We start from the raw sequence: 19,198 nt of genomic DNA on the forward strand, positions 1-19,198 counted from the left end.
CAGCGACTTATTTTAAACGCCTAATAAATACTTTTCAAGCGACTGACTTAACTTTCGTGTTATGGTGGGCCAACAAACGTTTAAATCCAGCTTTCACTGAAACACAGCACAATTAATCGTCGTTTAAATTAGTAGAGAGACTCAAAATTAGCTGAGCACAAGTGCTCACAGTCAACATTAGGACAGTTTGGCATATTTCAAGTGACTGCTTTCAGTATTTTTCAGTATTACTCTGAATATGCCACTATAGTGACTAGGGAGCTAATTTTATTAAGTCAGGGACTTAAATAAAATTAACACGGAATAAAAATAATCCAACTATTCTACTATGAATATTTTTTATATTGCATTCCAGAGTTGCATTCTTGTAATAAAAACATACTGGAAAAAGTATTAAGCATTTATTTACAGAAATTCTATAAAAGTCAAACAATCAAAAGGTAATATAATTGCAATCTGAAACTTTAAACTTACAATACATACAAAATTATGCTATGATTTTTAACGAATATTCTTTCAAATAATCGGCACGTTTCGAATTCATTTGTCTATTTATAATTATATAGACATAGCACAAATCATGTCTTTTTTAGGCGAATAAGTATATTTAAAAACGAAACCTGCATAGACAAGATACCTTACATAATGTATCCCAGAGAACATGATGAGTTGATAATTCAATGTCCCTACGTCTTAATTTTTATAATGAAAAAAAAACTTCGCTAATGAGTTATAAATCGAAGATGATATCCGCAGCAGAGAGTTCATGTAATCCAAGATTAAGTTAATTGTACTCTTTAAGAGATGATTCGTTTCTTAGGATTAGGTTAGACTCTTGAGTAAGACGAGTATTACAGACAAAATAAATACGATGGACGGATAATATAAAAACTTGGTTTGACTAAGCCAGCTGCAGAGCACAAGTTATTGCACGCGTGGAAGTCACTTTTATTTAGCTAAATAGGTAATAACTGTAGTATTACCGTACTCGTACTTACAGAAAATAATCAATTTGCTATACTCTGTCTGTAAAGTGTCGATTACGGTAGATACTAAATAATGTGTCGAAAGATGAAAGCTTACAAAATGATGAAATAAATTGCTTACAGATCCAATGCGTATGACATTGATTACGCGTTTACCTATATCTAGCGATAAATTATACATACATAAATCAAACGTCACAGTTCGTGTTAGTTTATCTATGGAAAAGCTATGAATTACCAATATCTTAAACAATGAACATCCTACTGAAATGTAGGTAGATAGATATACCTAAACTTTATTCTTTCACAACGCATGCACACACAAATACAAACAAGTGAAACAATGTAAAAACATTAATTTTGTTGTATCTAAGCTATAGGTGCCAAGTTTTGTGAAAAGAAAAGCGCTGACTCAGCATAAAGCTGCGGAGGCCGCAGCGCTGATATTCTACCTGAACCAACTGAGACAAACCTGTGGAGCACGTATACATATGAAGACAAAACAGCGTAGATTGGATGACATACATACATAAATTGTGAAAAACTAGGTAAAATTCAATGCTAACACAAGCAAATGTGCGAATGTTGGAGCTTGTGATGAATGACCTAGCCCCCGTGCTTTCGCGCCTTTACTGAGAAACATTTGTGCGATCATCACAAAGCACTGTTCTGTGCATGAGCCTGCGTATAAATTAGACCTATAGAAGATTATCAGCTTGCAGTGCCCGTAGCAAAAGCATTGATCAGATGTACGATATGTATCATATATTGTGTTTAAACAAACGCAGAAAAATTAAGTAATAACATTTTTGTGCGTCTGCTAATATACATAATTTACAGTCGCGAACCGGGAGTGCTGAGCCACTTGCTACTGTTCGTAATTTAGCCGTGTAATGCTTTTCTGGTTTAATTAATGACAATATTTACTACGCTTGTGTATATCCCGGCTAATTTATGAATAAACACTGTCCACGATAAAATCCGTGCATGCCTGATCTGGTGTATCTTTGTAATTAATGCTTATTTACAACTTTTTTGTAATAGTTAGCAGTTATGAAAATACATAATAAAAATACAATCACAATAAAATATTAGAGCGTCTGTGAGTTTTAGCTTTATGTATTTCACTGTGCCTAAATTGCTTTGTACAGCGCTTTTTGATAATCTTCACTCGTTTTCAGCTTCAATGCCACAATTGTATTTATATTTTCACAAGCTGTTTTACGCTCATTAGGATATTATCTTTCGAATAAAAATCATGATGTTACTGTTTTCTACCTGGGGGAGTCGGGAAACTTTTGTAATCTAAGCACCAAACGTAGTTTTTATATGAGAGGCATTTTTCTGTCAAAAAGGCAAATTCACCAAAGTTAAAACACTTCCAAACTACCTCAATCTGAAGTCAATTCGAAAAATATTAGCTGTCGTGAAAAGACAATGGTATAAGCTATAAATCGGCTGGTCAATTTTTAAAAAAATATATAAACTACATAAAACCTAGAAAAGACCGTGAGAAGACGCTGTACAAAATAATTTAGGCACAGTCTAATATATAAAGCTAAAACTCACAGACGCCCTAACTTTTTATTATGGTTATATATATATTATGTAGTTTCATAACCACTTATTACTTAAAAAAATGCTGCTTCTAAATTAGCATTCATTACAAAGATAAACCAGATCAGGCAGGCCCGGATTTTATCGTGTACACACTTTAGTAGCGAGTAGCTCAACCATCACGGTTTGCGAAGATATGTTCGTGCACCACGCAACAGATTTTGGATCTTTTGTGACGAGTGTGTTTTTGCAATTAGAAAATACAGCGAAATCTGGATGTTATTAATAAAACACATACCGTCTATATACTGATCATTACGTTTGCGCAATGCATTTTATAAATCGTAAAGGGTTAGGTACCTCTTATAGTCTTTGGTTACCGTGTATACAGATTATTTCAGTTAGAGACGGGATTATTAAATAATAAAACGTAATTTGCAAACAAATACGAATATGTAAATTGCCGTTTCAGTTAGAGGTAGTAAATAAGCGTTATCTTAGTTACAGAGATCCTAATATTGATCTGGAACGCAATGAAAATAATAAGACAAACGTTTTTTTTAGATATAGTCTCAGTAAGAGTTTTTTAAGTCTAGTCTCAGTTACTGTCAGTTTTATAAGGGTAATAAAGGCGGTAAAATCGAAAGAACTAATAATAGACAAATATATCTCTTTAGTCCAATTAATAGAGGTCATTTAGGGCATGTGTTATGTGCAGTATTAGTCCCAGCTATAGAGGTTTTCTAATTCAGGAGTCACTTAGCCAAGTGTCACTGTAATTGACTTATCTCCCTAAACTATACTCAACGCCGTATTCAGATTCCAAAAAAGTTACCAAAGATGTACATTAATGTAGGTATTCTTAATCCATTTGTGTCCGAAATATCGAGAAACGAGTGTTACAATTAATTTGACCGCTAATTCAAACCTTAAATTAAACGTAGTATTTGTTATTTAATACGAGAATCAGAGGGACAATACGACACGAACTGCGATTTCGAATTTTTAATACAAGCTTTTTTGCCGAATGTACTTTTTGTTGACTGTACTTGCATTGTCGTCTAAACTACATATCTGTACCAAATTTCAAGTCGGTACTATTAACTATTGAGGAGTTCCCTCCGGCAGAGACGATCCTGGCAGGACCACTAAGATTTCACTACTAGATTATTGTATTGTCACCAAATTTACATAAGTATTCAAAAGTTCAAGTCGATCGGACCACTGGAAGTGGGTCAAATTTAGCTTTCAAGATTTGACCCACACACAATAAATAAATAAACAAATAGGGCAAGTTAATGAAAAGCTTCTAAAAATATCGCCGAAATGTAAGCACTTGTGCAAGTATTTCGAATAAAAAACAATTTGTATTCTCATCCTCTTTGGTTCAGGCTGTTTGCTTCTGAAGCCATTGACCGCAACTTGCCGCACGCGGCAAAAAAAAAATCTGTCAGCGCAGTTCATTCGCGGGAAATTCGGCGGACTTCGTATGTTATGTAATTAAATAATAAGAAGCTCGACTAGTGTGAATAATTTTTAAACTGTATTATAAACCTTAAATACTTAGTATGATTTTTTTAGAATAAAAAACAATAGGCAAACATAGTGATTAATACGGTGTGGATTTGGCGAGCGCTTTATCAAAGTTGGTTTCATTGAGGTGGTTTATTAATTTTGCACAAAACGAATAAACCACACAATCAGACAGTCACTATATTATACTGTCGAAGCTTTTATAAAACATCATTAAAATCGCAAACTTAAAGGTAAATATTCAAACGACATAGCTACCCGTTGCTAGTCGACTCGGTCGCCTTAGCAACGAGTAATAACGCCTAGCAACCAAAAAACGCTGAAAAAAAACACGTTTCTTGTATGACGACCCCCTTTAATTTGTAACTTTATTTTATTTTGAGTATTTGTTGCTATAGCGGCCACAGTAATACATAATCTGTGATAATTTCAAGTGTCTAAGTTTTAAGAGATAGAGCCCTGTGACAGACGGACAGACGGACAGACGGACAGACAGACAGACAGACAGCGGAGTCTCAGTAATAGGGTCCCGGCACCCTTTGGGTACGAGCCCTAAAAATGATTAACTCGAAAGGTCGTTAAAATTGAACAACACGAGGAAAATTTTTTGACCACATTGTCTTAATAATAAATTATAGGGTAGTTAAATAAGCAATAAAATGCAGGTTAAAGCGAAATACATTATTCAAGATTAATAAATCAACCACTGTATAAGATCCTAAGTATAAATAAAATAAATTGATTTCGAATGACTTAACCTACTACAAATGCATTCGAGAGATTGCATAGCTTAGTCATTCAGGCTCCATCGAGTATAATTTAGCTTTCTAACACTTAATTTCATCTCGAGGTCTTGACACTTCCATTTTCATTCAAGTACTAACATCTTAGACTTCCTTTAACGGTAAACGTACATGGTTTATATAAAGTCTATAAAAATATATTTAGTCAGGTTATTAGAGTTCAACACCCATAAAGTTAATATTGTAAATTTTTAACATCAAAATTGTAAGTAATATTGCAACCGGCGTGATAACCACGACGTTTTGATTATTATTATACATAGGATGATTTCGTAGCTTAACACTTGTACATATATAGACTGAAACTCGACACAAAAAATAATTGCACCTAAACATAGTCCTCGCATAATTCTAATATTTGTTTTTTCTCAAACATGACATGAAATATTGACGTTGTGTTACAAGTAATAGGCCGGAAAGTATCGCGCTGCAGGCGCTGCGGCTCAGCTGCCTGCGCGCGGTCACTCCAGCGGCCTGCAAAGCGATTTCATACAAATTTCCCGCCCTCGGCCGGCAATGCGACCGTCTTTTGCTTCAACGCGAGCTGCGGCGCGGCCCGCGCCCGCCAGCAGCCACACAACACGGCGACGGGACTAGCGTCCCGCAGCTTCATTTCTTGTTTTTTTTTATTTCATCATGTCATGTTTGAGAAAAGCACTATAGAAGCCTCGACCGGAACGCGGGGTTGCCGGCCTCTACTAATGTACTATTACTAAACTACATAATTATTACAACAACAACAAAAAATTAAAATACAGTACCCGTCAAAAGTTTAAGTGCACTCTGTGATTTCGGTTGAATGAAGTTTTAACGCATTAATTTATGAAATTATTTAATAGTATTTTTCTCCAACTTGCTCGGAAATGTTCTCATTAATGTTGGAAAAATCGACCGGGAAGTCCATCGTTACATGCGTTGATGCGACAATAATTTAAAAAAAAAGTGAGATTACTTCCCGGACACGTCCAGCAAGTGTTTATTATTGTGCAGGTTTTTTTCTTTTAATTTCAACCAAGACCGGAACCTTTACCAAACAGCCAACCAATTGTCCAATAATCACGTACAAAAACAGAGTTAAAAAAAACTTTGTTTTCTGCGTTTAGCTAATGCCAATAATGATTGTGTCCAAATCATAATAAGGTGTATTTAGATTTAATTAGCTTCTCGGACTGCTAAATATTTTGCAATAAAGGTATATTTTTTAATGTTGTGCGTTTAGGAATTGCCGCTTTAACTAAAAGTAAAAATGTATAATATTTATATTTACTAATCCTATAAGTTTTCTCTTATGACGAGAGCCACAACACAAGTTTTTAACTAAATAACTTTTGCTACTAGAGGCCACTTAAACCAATCTTTATATCGTTAGTTAATTTAATATGAAAACCTAATTTCGCAGAGTGAACTTAAACTTTTGACCGGTAGAGTATTTTTCTAAAACAGTGTACATGCTCACTTATCTAATATAATCCTAAACTATTTACTATTTTTGATTCCGTTCTTTTGTTTGTTAAATTCGTTGAAGAGGTCTTGGACGTCTTTCAGGGACCTTTCGATCTGTTTTACAAAATTAGACGAGCTCTGTAACAAAACAAAAAATATTTATTGCGTTTCATTTTCTGTTCTCAATAAACACACGGTGTGTACTACGAACAAATAATATTATATTTATTATTTGTTCGTAGGGTGTATATAATATTATTAGCCTCTTGTCTGTGTGGATAAGGATCCGTACCAAATTGAAGGCAATTTTTTTTTTTTTTTTTTTAATATATTTACATCAGCATAATTTGTTTTTAATAAAACAAATGAGACTAGAATGCAGTTTTTTTAGTATTCACATAAGAGGGGTAAGCCATCACACGTCATCATAGTCAACTACTTTGATTCCTAGGGCACTACAAAACTTTGACATACAAACATTTACGTCATTCGATAAGCGCCGTCATAGATAGACAAATAAAATGTTTTCTCAAACATGCTTGGAAATGTGTGCGTTAATGTCACGAAATGAAGAAATGAAGTTTCTCATTTATGGCTCCCTACATTACTTCTTGGCCTAAGGCCAATAAAGAATGTATGAAAATCCATTATTGTCCGCTACTCTAACTTTTTAAATTTGCTTACTAACATTAAACTGAGAAAGGAAAAATTACAAACAGCCAACCACCACTAGACTAAGCATAGTTTCGACATAAAAAAAAACAAAATTTGTATTACTATATTTGTTAGAGGTTAAACATGGTGCTCGAATAACTTGTTAATATGGCAAGTTTAAAAAATATAAAAAGGCGGCAAACTCGACCATCACTCCCTTAATTTATGGCCTCTGCAGTAATATACTATAAAAGTTCTATGAAGGCTCAGGAATTAAATTGGTTGACTGTACAGTGTACACTAATCTATAATCTATGCCCCGACAAGAGTCCGTAATGCGATGGGCCTTGTAACCCAATATTTCAACGCAATACTGAAAGGTTTCAGGAGGCTGGACGGTTTAAAATGCACTACCTACACATTGAATAACTGAACACATGTCCGATATGGTTATACTTCGATCACGCAATGGTATTAATAGTTTTCTCCTAATAACTGCTGGAGCAGATTAATGAGGGCTATCGCGTATGAATTCGCCACTAGAGGCGCTAGTGTAGCGTGAGGTCTCCGAAATGTCAAATCTCATAGTTATTGGGTGAGCTACGCGGGTTTATTTATAATTAGAATAATTTTGTGAATATTTTGCAATATCTGAAATTAATTATGGCAAATATGCGTTCCGGGGCAATGAATGTCTGTGTTTTGAGACAGTTTTGTCTTTCGGAAACCTTTGTCCTCCCTTTTTTTCGAACAAAACGGGGACTATGCAACACTGTGGCATGCTCGGATATTTTACTGGTACGGTTTTAAGGTGTATTAAATATGATTTTAATCTAAACTTTGTTTTCACGCCCGTAATAACAGACTTTGAAAGCCATACTTAAAAACCTCTCGCAACAGTGCGCCATCTAGTGAGACAAAAAACGATAGCCCTCATTGATGCATTATCTATATTGTAGATATCGATGGCATAATAGCACACCTGCATTAATATCTGACATGTCCTATCAGATATAGAAATAGAGTCGTATTAGACATTAGTAACTGAATCACTTACAGTTTTGGGGCAGCTCTTTTTGCTGGAGACGTGGAAGAAGACTATATCCTCGCCAGCGATGATGTACGACACGCCGTACCCGTCGTCAGCCACCGGGCCGAAGCCGCCGCCCGCGCTTATGCATTTTGGGTGCTTCTTCAGATCCAACGTGCTAGTTTGTCCTGGTTAATAAAAAAATACAATACATCGTGTTATTTTTGATATCCGTTAACTGGGGACAATCTACAGGTTAAATTAAGTTAATTTCTCTAAGACACTAGTGACCTAACACTTAGGGGCTGTTTCACCATCCATTGATTAGTGTTAACTGACGGTTAAATGTGATGCCGTCTCTATTTGTTTTGTTCGAATAGACGGAGACGGCATCACATTTAACCGCCAGTTAAGACTAATCAATGGATGGTGAAACAGCCCCTTACTGTTTAAAAGATAATCAAGAGTTAAGATTATTCATTACTAGCAGTAAAACAGCATAGAGGTCCTTAATTTATGTTTTTTTTTCAAAGTTAAATATGTGGATGTTTTTGGTGCCTTTCTTATGTGTCAGGTCAATGTCACTTGTCAAGTTTGTTTATTTAACAATTAACAATGAATTTAAAGCTATTACATGCAGGAAAAAAAGTTTTTTGTTTCAAAAAAATATATTTTTTTCAATTTCGCGAATAAGTTAGGTATTAGGTAGTTCATATCAATGAACTGAGTCGTCTGTCGAAGTTAACGGATATAAAAAAAACTGCTGTCCTTGTGTTTTAGTATTTATTCCGAATTAGAGTAAAACTAATTTGAACGAATAATATCCCGCCGAAACAATGTTTTTTTCCGGGATAAAAACTATTTTATGTCCTTTCAAGTTCTGAAACTATCTAGAGGTACATACCAAATGTCATTTAAATCGGTTCACTGGTTTAAGCGTGGAGAGGTACCAAACAGACAGTTACTGTCGCATTTATAATGTTAGCAAGTATAGGCTGTAAGGAAGTAATGATGAAGTTTTAGTCATATTGATTTCAATAATCAGATTAACGGTTCAAAATTAAAATTCAAAATTTAAATCATTTATTCAGTAAATAGGCCGCTATGGGCACTTTTACACGTCATTTTTAGGGTTCCGTAGTCAACTAGGAGTCTGTTTGTCTGTCCGCGGGTAAGCTCAGAGACCGTTAGTACTAGAAACAATAAAAAAAAGTAAAAAAAAATTTTTTTAGGGTACCTCCCATAGACGTAAAGTGGTGATTTTTTTTTCGACTAACCCTTTATTGTGGGGTATCGTTGGATAGGTTTTATAACCATTGGGGGGTCGCTCAGACAATTTTTCTATTCAGTGATCTGTTTGCGAAATATCAACTTTAAAGTGTAAACTTTTGGGTGGACATTTAAAAAAAAAACATAATGGTAGTAAATATATCAAATTTACAAGGAAATTTATAGCGGCTACGATTGCTTGAGAATTATTAGTAGTTTAAGAGTAAATAGCAGCCTAAGGTATAAAATATACCTAAACTTGGAAGATTCAGTACACAATACGAAATCCTTAGAAAAATATTATTTGTCTTTTTCGTACTAATGGCTACGGAACCCTATCCTGGGCGTGTACGACACGCTCTTGGCCGGTTTTTTATAAACTACCAGCGCTTTCGGAAATACCATCATTGCCAAGAAAAATGCGCCGCAAAAACTTGGCAGAAAGTCATTTTTTCAAAATAAAATAATTACAAATAAAATACTTAAAAACTACAGTATACAATTAAAGAAAAAAATACAAAAAAAATACAGGGATGTTTGGGGTACAAAACTAAACACTAACTATATCTACGTTCAGTAGAAGTGTAGAATGCTTCCATCGTCATAAATTAATATATATATATATATAATTCTGAAATATACATTTCAGGTCAAGTAACCATTAAGCTTTTGGATTCCGAAGGCAAACTCACGTCTGCCGCCCCCAAAGTTAGCTCACACGCACTCATGTCATGCTCTGAAAGCAGAGCGGTACCGAGGGCATGGTATTTGTTTTTTGTTTATTCAACTGGATGGCAAACGAGCAAGTGGGTCTCCTGATGATAAGAGATCGCCACCGCCCATAGACAACTGCAACACCAGGGGGATTGCAGATGCGTTGCCAACCTAGAGGCCTAAGATGGGATACCTCAAGTGCCAGTAATTTCACCGGCTGTGTTACTCTCCACGCCGAAACACAACAGTGCAAGCACTGCTGTTTCACGGCAGGATTAGCGAGCAAGATGGTGGTAGCAATCCGGGCGGACCTTGCACAAGGTCCTATCACCTGCAAAATGCTTGCTAGCTTCCGTTCCCATAAGCTCTATGGGATCGTTTTGGGTACTTCGACGTCGCGAACCTGTGACTAGAAATTAAACTAAAAATATACAAGTTTAAAATCCATAAGCTTAACAATATACAGTCTTAAATATAGCAAGGGGATGTATAAAGTCCCTGAGGGTTACTTTATGTAACCTAATTCATGTAGTTGGGTTACATGTACTACTTTTAGTTACTAACTAACTACTTTTAGTACTCGAACTACTTTTAATTAACTACCATGTAATTGTAATCTGAAATCAGATTTCAAAATGCAGTTACCTACGCCCTACACTGAGTATGACAAAACTTCTGCACTCGTGAACGCATCGAGTCTTCATGAGAACCTTCAAAACCATAAGACAAAGATTATGCTCAAAAACCGTTTTGCTTTAGTAGAATACAAAAGTACATTTATAGAGTTCCATGTAACAACAAATACAACCTTAACAATAAATATCGTAACAAATTAGGGTTTTTTTCTATAAATGAAAGACTTCGGTTCCATCGTGACATTTCTATTAGCCTATGAACTTTCTTCGGTCGGGCAAGGACTCCTACTACCCATCCAACACGCACATTACCACAATACGAGTAGCATTCACCGCTAACCCTTCTGCCACAGTCTTAGTTATTATTTAGTATGCTAGAAAAAAATGGCGAATATCATTACGAAATAAAGGCTGACCAGAATTATAAACAACCTCGCCTTATTCCTGTAAACCAATAGAACTAATTTCTTGCACTGTTAACAATAAATTCAAATGTCATCTGTCTATTGCTGTCAAAGATTAACACTGGTCGCGCGTCGTATTTTAAAGTGTTATTTTTTGTTTTTGTGCCGAAGATTATCCATAGCCTTGAAAGGAAAATAATTCACAATGTATAAAAGTATTTGTCATAGAAAAAGTCTGAGGATTAGAAAATATTCCTTTAAATAACATCACCGACACCGTTGTCAATATGACTGGTAGGTACCGTTTAGTAAGTTTAAAGAATGTTGCAATATAAAACGTAGAAGTGCTGCCCTCGCGTCAGGTTTTTTATATTCCTGGTCAGCCTTTACATATAAAGGAAAATGAAATGTCAATAGGAGAGAAACGTCATGGCTCCGTACAGGTTCTCTTAATAATTCTGATCCACTGTCTGATAACTGATGACGCGGTCGCTTGCATAGTCATACTAAGCAGAGGGTCGCACCCGGTCGCGATCGCCAACATCGGTAAGCCACCTTAACATAAGAAAGTAGACCGGCGTCATAGAACAGATGCTTAAGCTGACTACACATTACGGACAAACGAGATTTAAGGAGTTGACTGCCAATCTTCAATAACGAAATTAGACGATAAGAGGTAAGTAATCCACGATCTTAGAACTTACCGTGCGGGGTTTGACTGGTGGAGAGCCTCCAGGGCTCATTGAACACCTCTTGGAGGAATGGCGAATCCAGCTCCAGGTATTTGGAGACCACGTAGAGGCAAAAGAGGTGGCGGTCGATGCCGCGCCCAGCCATCGCGTCCTGGTAGCCGAGCTGGTGCCGCGCGCTCGCCTTTTGGAACAGGTCTAGGCGTTCCTCAATCTGTCAACAGTTTATTTATTTATTAAGTAAAATAAAATTTACTGAGTATTACAGTTGTAAACCAATACAACCGACCAAATGAGGGCCGGACTTGTGCACCGAGAGGTTCGTACATCCCAATAAACATTATTACCAAATTTCAAGTTCATAGGCCAATGATAAGTTGAAAAATTATGTGTAACAAAATTTGGCAAAAAAGCTAAGTTTGACTTTTCATTGTTTTCTTTTCCGACAATTTGTATGACTTCTGGTTAACATGATGCTTATACTGTAATTGGAAGTCTGTAGCTTCAATAGTTTGGCTGTGCAACATATGAGACAAACGACAGATAGACAGGCACATGAGTGACAGTTATAGGGCTCGGTTTGGGTTTGGATCCTTCCAGCACGAACCATAAAAAACAGACTTACGGTCGCGTTGGGATTTTCCATGGCGGTAACCCAAGCGGAACTTTCCATGGTACAGGGTCTCAATGTCTCGGTCCGGCCTTCGCGGAACAGGCGCGTCATGCTAGCCTCGTATGTCAGGCAGAAGCGACCTGCGTCCCGGTAGTACGAAAGCTGTAGGATCAGCTGGATGAAAGCGTCTGGCGACGTGCGGCATTTCTTCATAAAGCCTGCGGGAGTTAGAACGATGTCAGCGGCCATCCATCTGTCATCTACCATAGAGCCTACTCCATCATTCAGCCACCATAGCAGACTTATTGAGTTACAGTGCGACAAAGATCTCAATGAACATGGGTGACGTTTGCACGAGGGTGCTTTATTTAATTTTTATTATCAAATTATTATTATTATTATTAGTTTTGTATTATTGAACTAAAACAGTTACTTTGCTCACCCGCGACCTTAAGATAGCTACGTTTATGCAAGAAATGTGTGTTCATGCATTTGTTTCACCTCCACACTGTAAGAACACACACAATCACACAAACCCAACTATCACTACCACCACAATACACTGACGCGTTTCGAGCTCAACGAGTGCTCATCCTCAGAGCCACACAACCGTTCATCATGCTACCAGATTTTAGATGTTTTTAGTAATTTGTATTATTAGTGATTAGTAAGCAACTGACAACTGACTGTCAGATGTGCGATCCGACTGGCGCACGGCAGCACTGTGAAATTAATCGCTCAGACGAGGCAACCGGGTACTTGTAATAGCTTCATACTTAAAATAGGCCAAGAAAAGGAGCTAAACCTGGACATAATTCTATAACTGTACGAAATTCGATTTTCGGATTTCGTAGTAGCCCCTCTGTTACGAGTGTAGAAAGCACTCACAAGTAAATACTAAAAGGCCGCGCGTATATTCAGTTACATTTTAAATTTCTTAGACGTGACATTAACATGTTTAATTTTGGTGGAAACATGATTATACTACACAATAACCCATTAATAAACAAAAAAAATATAGTTACGATTTTTAACTACCAAGATATGCCTACATTATTATTAAAACGTTCAAAATAAATGTTTAATTTTTGCCTTAAATGTTTAAAAAGACGCATTATAGCTTAGAAAGATAGAAAAATCATAGTGAACATGAAACTACCGTGAGACTCACTCATATTAAATGATATTATAACGGATAAGTCACGTCTTAAACCGAGTTTAGCTCGACATGTTTCGGGCTATTTCGTAGCCCTTCCTCTCAGGAGCACGCGACTCGGCGGCTGCCGCTACACCCACACTACGCGCCACCGCTCCAAACTCAACTCTAAACTCGGTTTAAGACGTGAGTTATCCGTTATAATATCATTTAAAAATCATAGTTACCATTTTTGCTTATCTAGATATTGAGATGAGATGAAAACTGTGAAAAAAAACGTAAGGTACTTGCGAATTTGGTTGCAGTTTTATTTTGCTATTAAGTGATCGCATCTTAATGCACCTCAAAATTATACTAACAAGATATTTGGTTACCTATTTTGCTTTAAGGAAAAAGTTAGGTAGTGTACGATATTTCATGATTTTTAAAAAATACGGTTACGACCGCGAATTTAATATATTTAATTAATATTAAATATATCCTTTACTTAATTTTAATATCCGATAAAATAATAAAAACAACGGGTTATTGAGTTATGTCCAGGTCCTTCTATTTTTATGCGCCTAAAAGGCGGAGTGCGCCATACTTTGGTATAACATTCAGAGCTGGTGAAGGACTCAGTGCTCAGTTTTTTTTTCACTCACCTTTGCCATACTTTTTGAACATCAGTATCCTGAGATCGACATCGTTGAGCAGTTTTTGCGCAACTCCGTACGATATATCGATGGCTTTGGTTAGGTCCTCGTTTTCGAGTTCCCATTGGAGACGGATCGGCGCCGGCGGTGGGGTTTCTACGACACCGAGTGTGTTGCCGTCCGGCGCGTAACTATTAAAAAAATTGGAATGTACTTACTTATTGGGAGTACCAAGAACACAAAATTTCAAAAACGACTATGAGTGCAGAATTTATATAATTCTTTGAAATTGGTTCGAATTTGAAATTTGTAAAATGTTTTCTTTAATTATTATATTAATTTCAATTTCGTTCACCACATCGGACGCAGTGACGCCACGGTGTTAAGCCATCTTAACACCCTAAATGTTGACATTTAGCATGTTCTATCGTTATTGTTTTGTATCCTGCATGGACATACTACCTAAACGGGACCGAGCACTTGCAACTCAAAAGCACTATGAACGAGATAGTTAGTACCGATGCCAATTGTCCCTTTCTAAAAGGGCGACAATAAGATTTTTGTTATGTGAGACAAGTTCAATCTTGCAATCTTCCTGCTAATTGTTTATTATAAACACAAAATCTTCTATACATATAATAAAGCTGAAGAGGGTCGAAAGTCTGTATATGGAAGATATCCGAAAAAAAGTTGGCTGGGGATACTTAGAATCGATAACAAAAAACGTTCCAACAGTTTTTAGAATTTTTGTCTGTTTATCTGTTTGTTTATCTGTTTGTCGTTTATTTGACCGCGCATCACGTGAGAACGGCTGAACGGATTTCAATACAAACTTTAATAATCTGTCGAAAAAATGCCCGGGCAAGTTTATGGGCAATATAAATTAAACCCCTAAAAGGGGGGATAGCCACTACACTCGATTGAGTTTAGTTTGCATCTGAATCTTATGAGGCTTCTTAGGAAGGAGGTGCAAACTTTTTTTCAAGTATGCTATGACTATCGTGTACCCTGCTAAACTAACAGATGGCGCTGAAATTAATACGTTGTGTGATATGACGGCATGAATAAGCCACTGAGGAAGGATTTTGTGAAATCAACTAGAAGAGGGGGTACGGATATCAACAAATTTAATTGAATGTCACTAAACGGACCCACCTCAGCATAATCGCATCCATATTCTACGTATCGCCTCCTTTAAGCACTTAATGGCCACGAAGGTCGGTACATAAAAAAATATATCTGTAGTTTGCGGAGTAAATGTCAAACGATTTTGGGACCAGTGTTGTTGCGATAGCGATAGTTTCGATATCGATAGTTGCCCTTGAGAAATCAGTCGATAGCGCGATAGTTCTATCGAAAATATCGACATGCTGCAATAATATATTAGGTTAGCTGGAAGAGATACCTTCTTAGGGATAAACTCGCCTTTGTTCTCCTCTCTGTGTATTTGTATTTTTATTTTTATGTGCAATAAAGAGTTTACATACATACAATGGTCAATACTATCGCTACTTTCGATAGTATCGTCAAGGGACGATAGTTTCGATAGGACTATCGATAGTATGAATGATTTTCAAGTCCACACAGGCAGCAATACTATTTCGGACTCGCATTTTATACGCGTTACCATGTCTTCCTTCCTTAGCACTGTCATCGTTCATCCACCATTATTAACTCTCATATTTCGTTTTCTACATTTTTTTACCGTACAAGGCAAAACCTACTAGACATTGGCAAAATTGTCCTCCAATGGACAGAGCTTTGAGTATTTATCTAGAATGGAGCAGCCTTGAAGCGCATTTCCCCTCTGTCAAAGGTATGAACCCGCCGGGTATACTCGTTTAATAAAACTGTTTCGCTCGCCTCTCGTGACATTTCGGAACCGTACTTTTCAGTGAACAGAGCTCCGACAAAAATGACTGCATGCAGTGTTTTTGGGCTTAAAAAAAGGTCTGACACGTCGAGTCTACAAAAATAAAACGTAGCTTTTCATCGGAAAGTATTTCCTACTAATTATTGATGTATTAACAGCAAACATACTATAAGTTTATAATAATATTATTGATGGTCAGAGTGGCCAAATTCTTATAAACGAGGCCAATTTGGCAATTTTAAGATTTTTATGTACCTAGTATAGATTAATTGAATTTTTATTTGCTATTATGAATTATACATGTATCACATTCTTTGATTGACATCATCAATGTAGACTTTAAGGCAAGACGCCGACTGCAATTTTTTTCGCCTCGTTCGAGTGCTGTTGAGTTATGCAATTTATTGAACGAACGATTTTATTTCTATGTTGGATTATAGCCATAGAGTATAGTGCTATATTACGCAAGTAACAGCCACAAGTGCTGCTTCGCCAGTGTCTCGATATAGAGCAGTGACACTGGAGCGAGCTTAAGACAGACGCATACCAAGAAATTATACGTCCAGTAGTATCGCTCGCTCCAGTGTTTCACTGCTCTATACCGAGATTCTGCCGAAGCAATACTTGTGGCTATTATGGTGTTACTTGCGTTATGTAGCATCATGGTCAATGGCTCTATATGGGTCTATGGCTACCTACTCTGACATATGTTTTGTGTGATTACAGTACCTACCTATTTAAGCTATTACATATTTGTTATCTGTCCCTTTATTATTATTACATCCCTGTATTATTATCATTTATTTATTTTTGAAACTTTTTCTTTAATTGTATACTGTAGTTTTTAAGTAGTTTATTTGTAATTATATCATTATGAAAAAATGACTTTCTGCCAAGTTTGTTGCGGCGCATTCTTCTAGGCAATGATGGTCTTTCCAAAAACGCTAGTAGTTTAAAAAATGACATGTAAAAGTGCCCATTGCGGCCTAATACTGATTAAATGATTTGAATTTGAATTTATAATCAAACTAGCTTTTACCGCGGCTTCGCACGCGTAAACTATTCGGTGTGGTAGCTGCAATTAAATTTTCGGGATTTTACAAAATTCCCCTGGAAATTTCCAATATTTATATCGTGGTCCTGATTGAGGTTGTGTTGTGAATGACTGTACAAATTCAAGACTCTAAACCCAGTGCTGAAGTTTCAAATTTTTCCTATCCAAATTCAAATGCAAAATTCAAATTCAAATCATTTATTCAGTAAATAGGCCGCAATGGGCACTTTTACACTTCATTTTTTATACTACCAGCGCTTTCGAAAGATCATCATTGCCAAGAAAAATGCGCCGCAAGAACTTGGCAGAAAGTCATTTTTCAACATAAAATAATTAGAAATAAAATACTTAAAAACTACAGTACACAATTAAAGAAAAAAATAAGAAATAATAATAATAATATAATACAGGGATGTATGGGGTTCCTTAGTTACAAACTATATCGTGGGAATATCGGGATAAAAGTAGCAAACTTATAATATGTGTTATTCCAGAAATACGCTACCTACATCCAAATTTCATGCTTCTAAGCCTAACGTTTTCGACATTTTATTCCCAGGGTATCCCTGGTAATATCGGTCAAAAAGTCGTCTATGTGTTTTTCTAGACATCCAGCCTACAGACCGAATTTCATGACTCAAGCTCAGCGGTTAATATTTCAAGATTTTATCCCATCCCGTGAGAATATCGGGGTAAAAAATAGATTTTGTGTTATTCCAGAGGTCCAGCTACCTACATACCAAATTTCATGGCTCTAAGCCCAGTGGTTGTTATTTCGAGATTTTTCCCTAGGTATCCCGTGAGAATATCGGGTCAAAAAGTCGCTTATGTATTATTCCAGACGTCTAGCTACCTACATACCAAATTTCATGACTCTAAGCCAGCGGTTATTATTTCAAGATTTTATCCTATCCCGTGGGAATATCGGAATAAAAAATTAGCTGTGTGTTATTACAGAGGTCCAGCTACCTACATACCAAAATTCATGGCTCTAAAATCCAGTGGTTGTTATTTCGAGATTTTATCCCTAGGTATCCCGTGGAATATCGAGTCAAAAAGTCCCTTACGTGTTATTCCAGACGTCCAGTTACCTACATACCAAATTTCATGACTCTAAGCCCAGCGGTTATTATTTCAAGATTTTATCCCTATCCCGGGAAAATATCGGGATAAAAAGTAACTTATGTGTTTTTCAAACGTCCAGCTACCTACATACTAAATTTCATGGCTTTAAGCCTGCGTTGTTATTTCAAGATTTTATCTCTAGGTATCCGTGGAAATCTCAAAAAAAGTCACCTTCTTTATTTCCAAACGTCCAACTACCTACATACCAAATTTCATGACTCTAAGCCCAGGTTGTTATTTCGAGATTTTATCCCTATCCGTGGGAATACTGGGATAAAAAGTATCCTATGTCTTAATCCAGGTTATAAAACTAACTTTTCGCCAATTTCATCCAAATCCGTCCAGCCGTTTCAGCGTGAAAGAGTAACAAACATACTCACTCACTCACTCACTCACTCACAAAACTTTCGAATTTGAATATTAGTAGGATAAGTGTTTACGTTTGATGTGAAAGTGGCATTAATCGCTATTTTAATTGTTATTTTTATTTTACTAGATATGAAGCTCAGTTTTGTTTTTTATTCGTTATTTGATAAATTTACTTTTACTTATTATTTTTTATTACGATTTAATTAAAATTATTTTATTTCACTACTACTATCTCAATTATCTCATCGACCACTAGTAATATTGGCCATTTTTACCAACTTGATTAATGGCCACACCGATTGTCACCGATACAGTTCTAGAGAGGGGACACACATATTTCCACTATCGATAAACTGTTGAGTGAATGAATCAGTGAATGATTTGTTATATCATAATTTTAAGGGTTATTATAATAAAACGGAGTTGTGTTGGTATTTACTTGTTATAGGTTTCCAAAATATCTCTATCAGAAAATACACGAATGAGGCTGTATCTTTCTGGAGTCAATCGCTGTTGTTGCCATTATAATTCCCATGTATTCCACCTGAAAGACGGTATTATGAGCTTCCAGCTCTCGCCACCTTACGGACGGTGTTTTTTTTTTGTTTTGAAGTATAAGTTTATTAAACCCCTTATAAATGTTGTTTTATTACTTT

At 36.2% G+C, this 19,198-nt stretch overlaps 1 protein-coding gene across 3 annotated transcripts in view; it reads right to left on the bottom strand.

The window, feature by feature from the left end:
* Positions 1 to 386: 386 nt before the first annotated feature.
* The window catches only part of whd (carnitine O-palmitoyltransferase whd), a 40,985-nt gene continuing 22,173 nt past the window's right edge, over positions 387 to 19,198 (bottom strand). For all 3 annotated transcript variants that reach the window (XM_074095947.1, XM_074095940.1, XM_074095953.1), the window contains 5 exons: positions 14,131 to 14,312; positions 12,343 to 12,548; positions 11,733 to 11,931; positions 8,034 to 8,194; positions 387 to 6,460 (listed from right to left, as the gene is read on the bottom strand). In XM_074095947.1, coding sequence (XP_073952048.1) covers positions 6,356 to 6,460; positions 8,034 to 8,194; positions 11,733 to 11,931; positions 12,343 to 12,548; positions 14,131 to 14,312 — 853 coding nt within the window. In that variant the 3' untranslated portion in view covers positions 387 to 6,355. The remainder of the gene's footprint in view (positions 6,461 to 8,033; positions 8,195 to 11,732; positions 11,932 to 12,342; positions 12,549 to 14,130; positions 14,313 to 19,198) is intronic.

Source organism: Choristoneura fumiferana, chromosome Z (assembly GCF_025370935.1).
Source record: "Choristoneura fumiferana chromosome Z, NRCan_CFum_1, whole genome shotgun sequence".
In the NCBI taxonomy this organism is placed as follows: Eukaryota; Metazoa; Arthropoda; class Insecta; order Lepidoptera; family Tortricidae; genus Choristoneura; species Choristoneura fumiferana.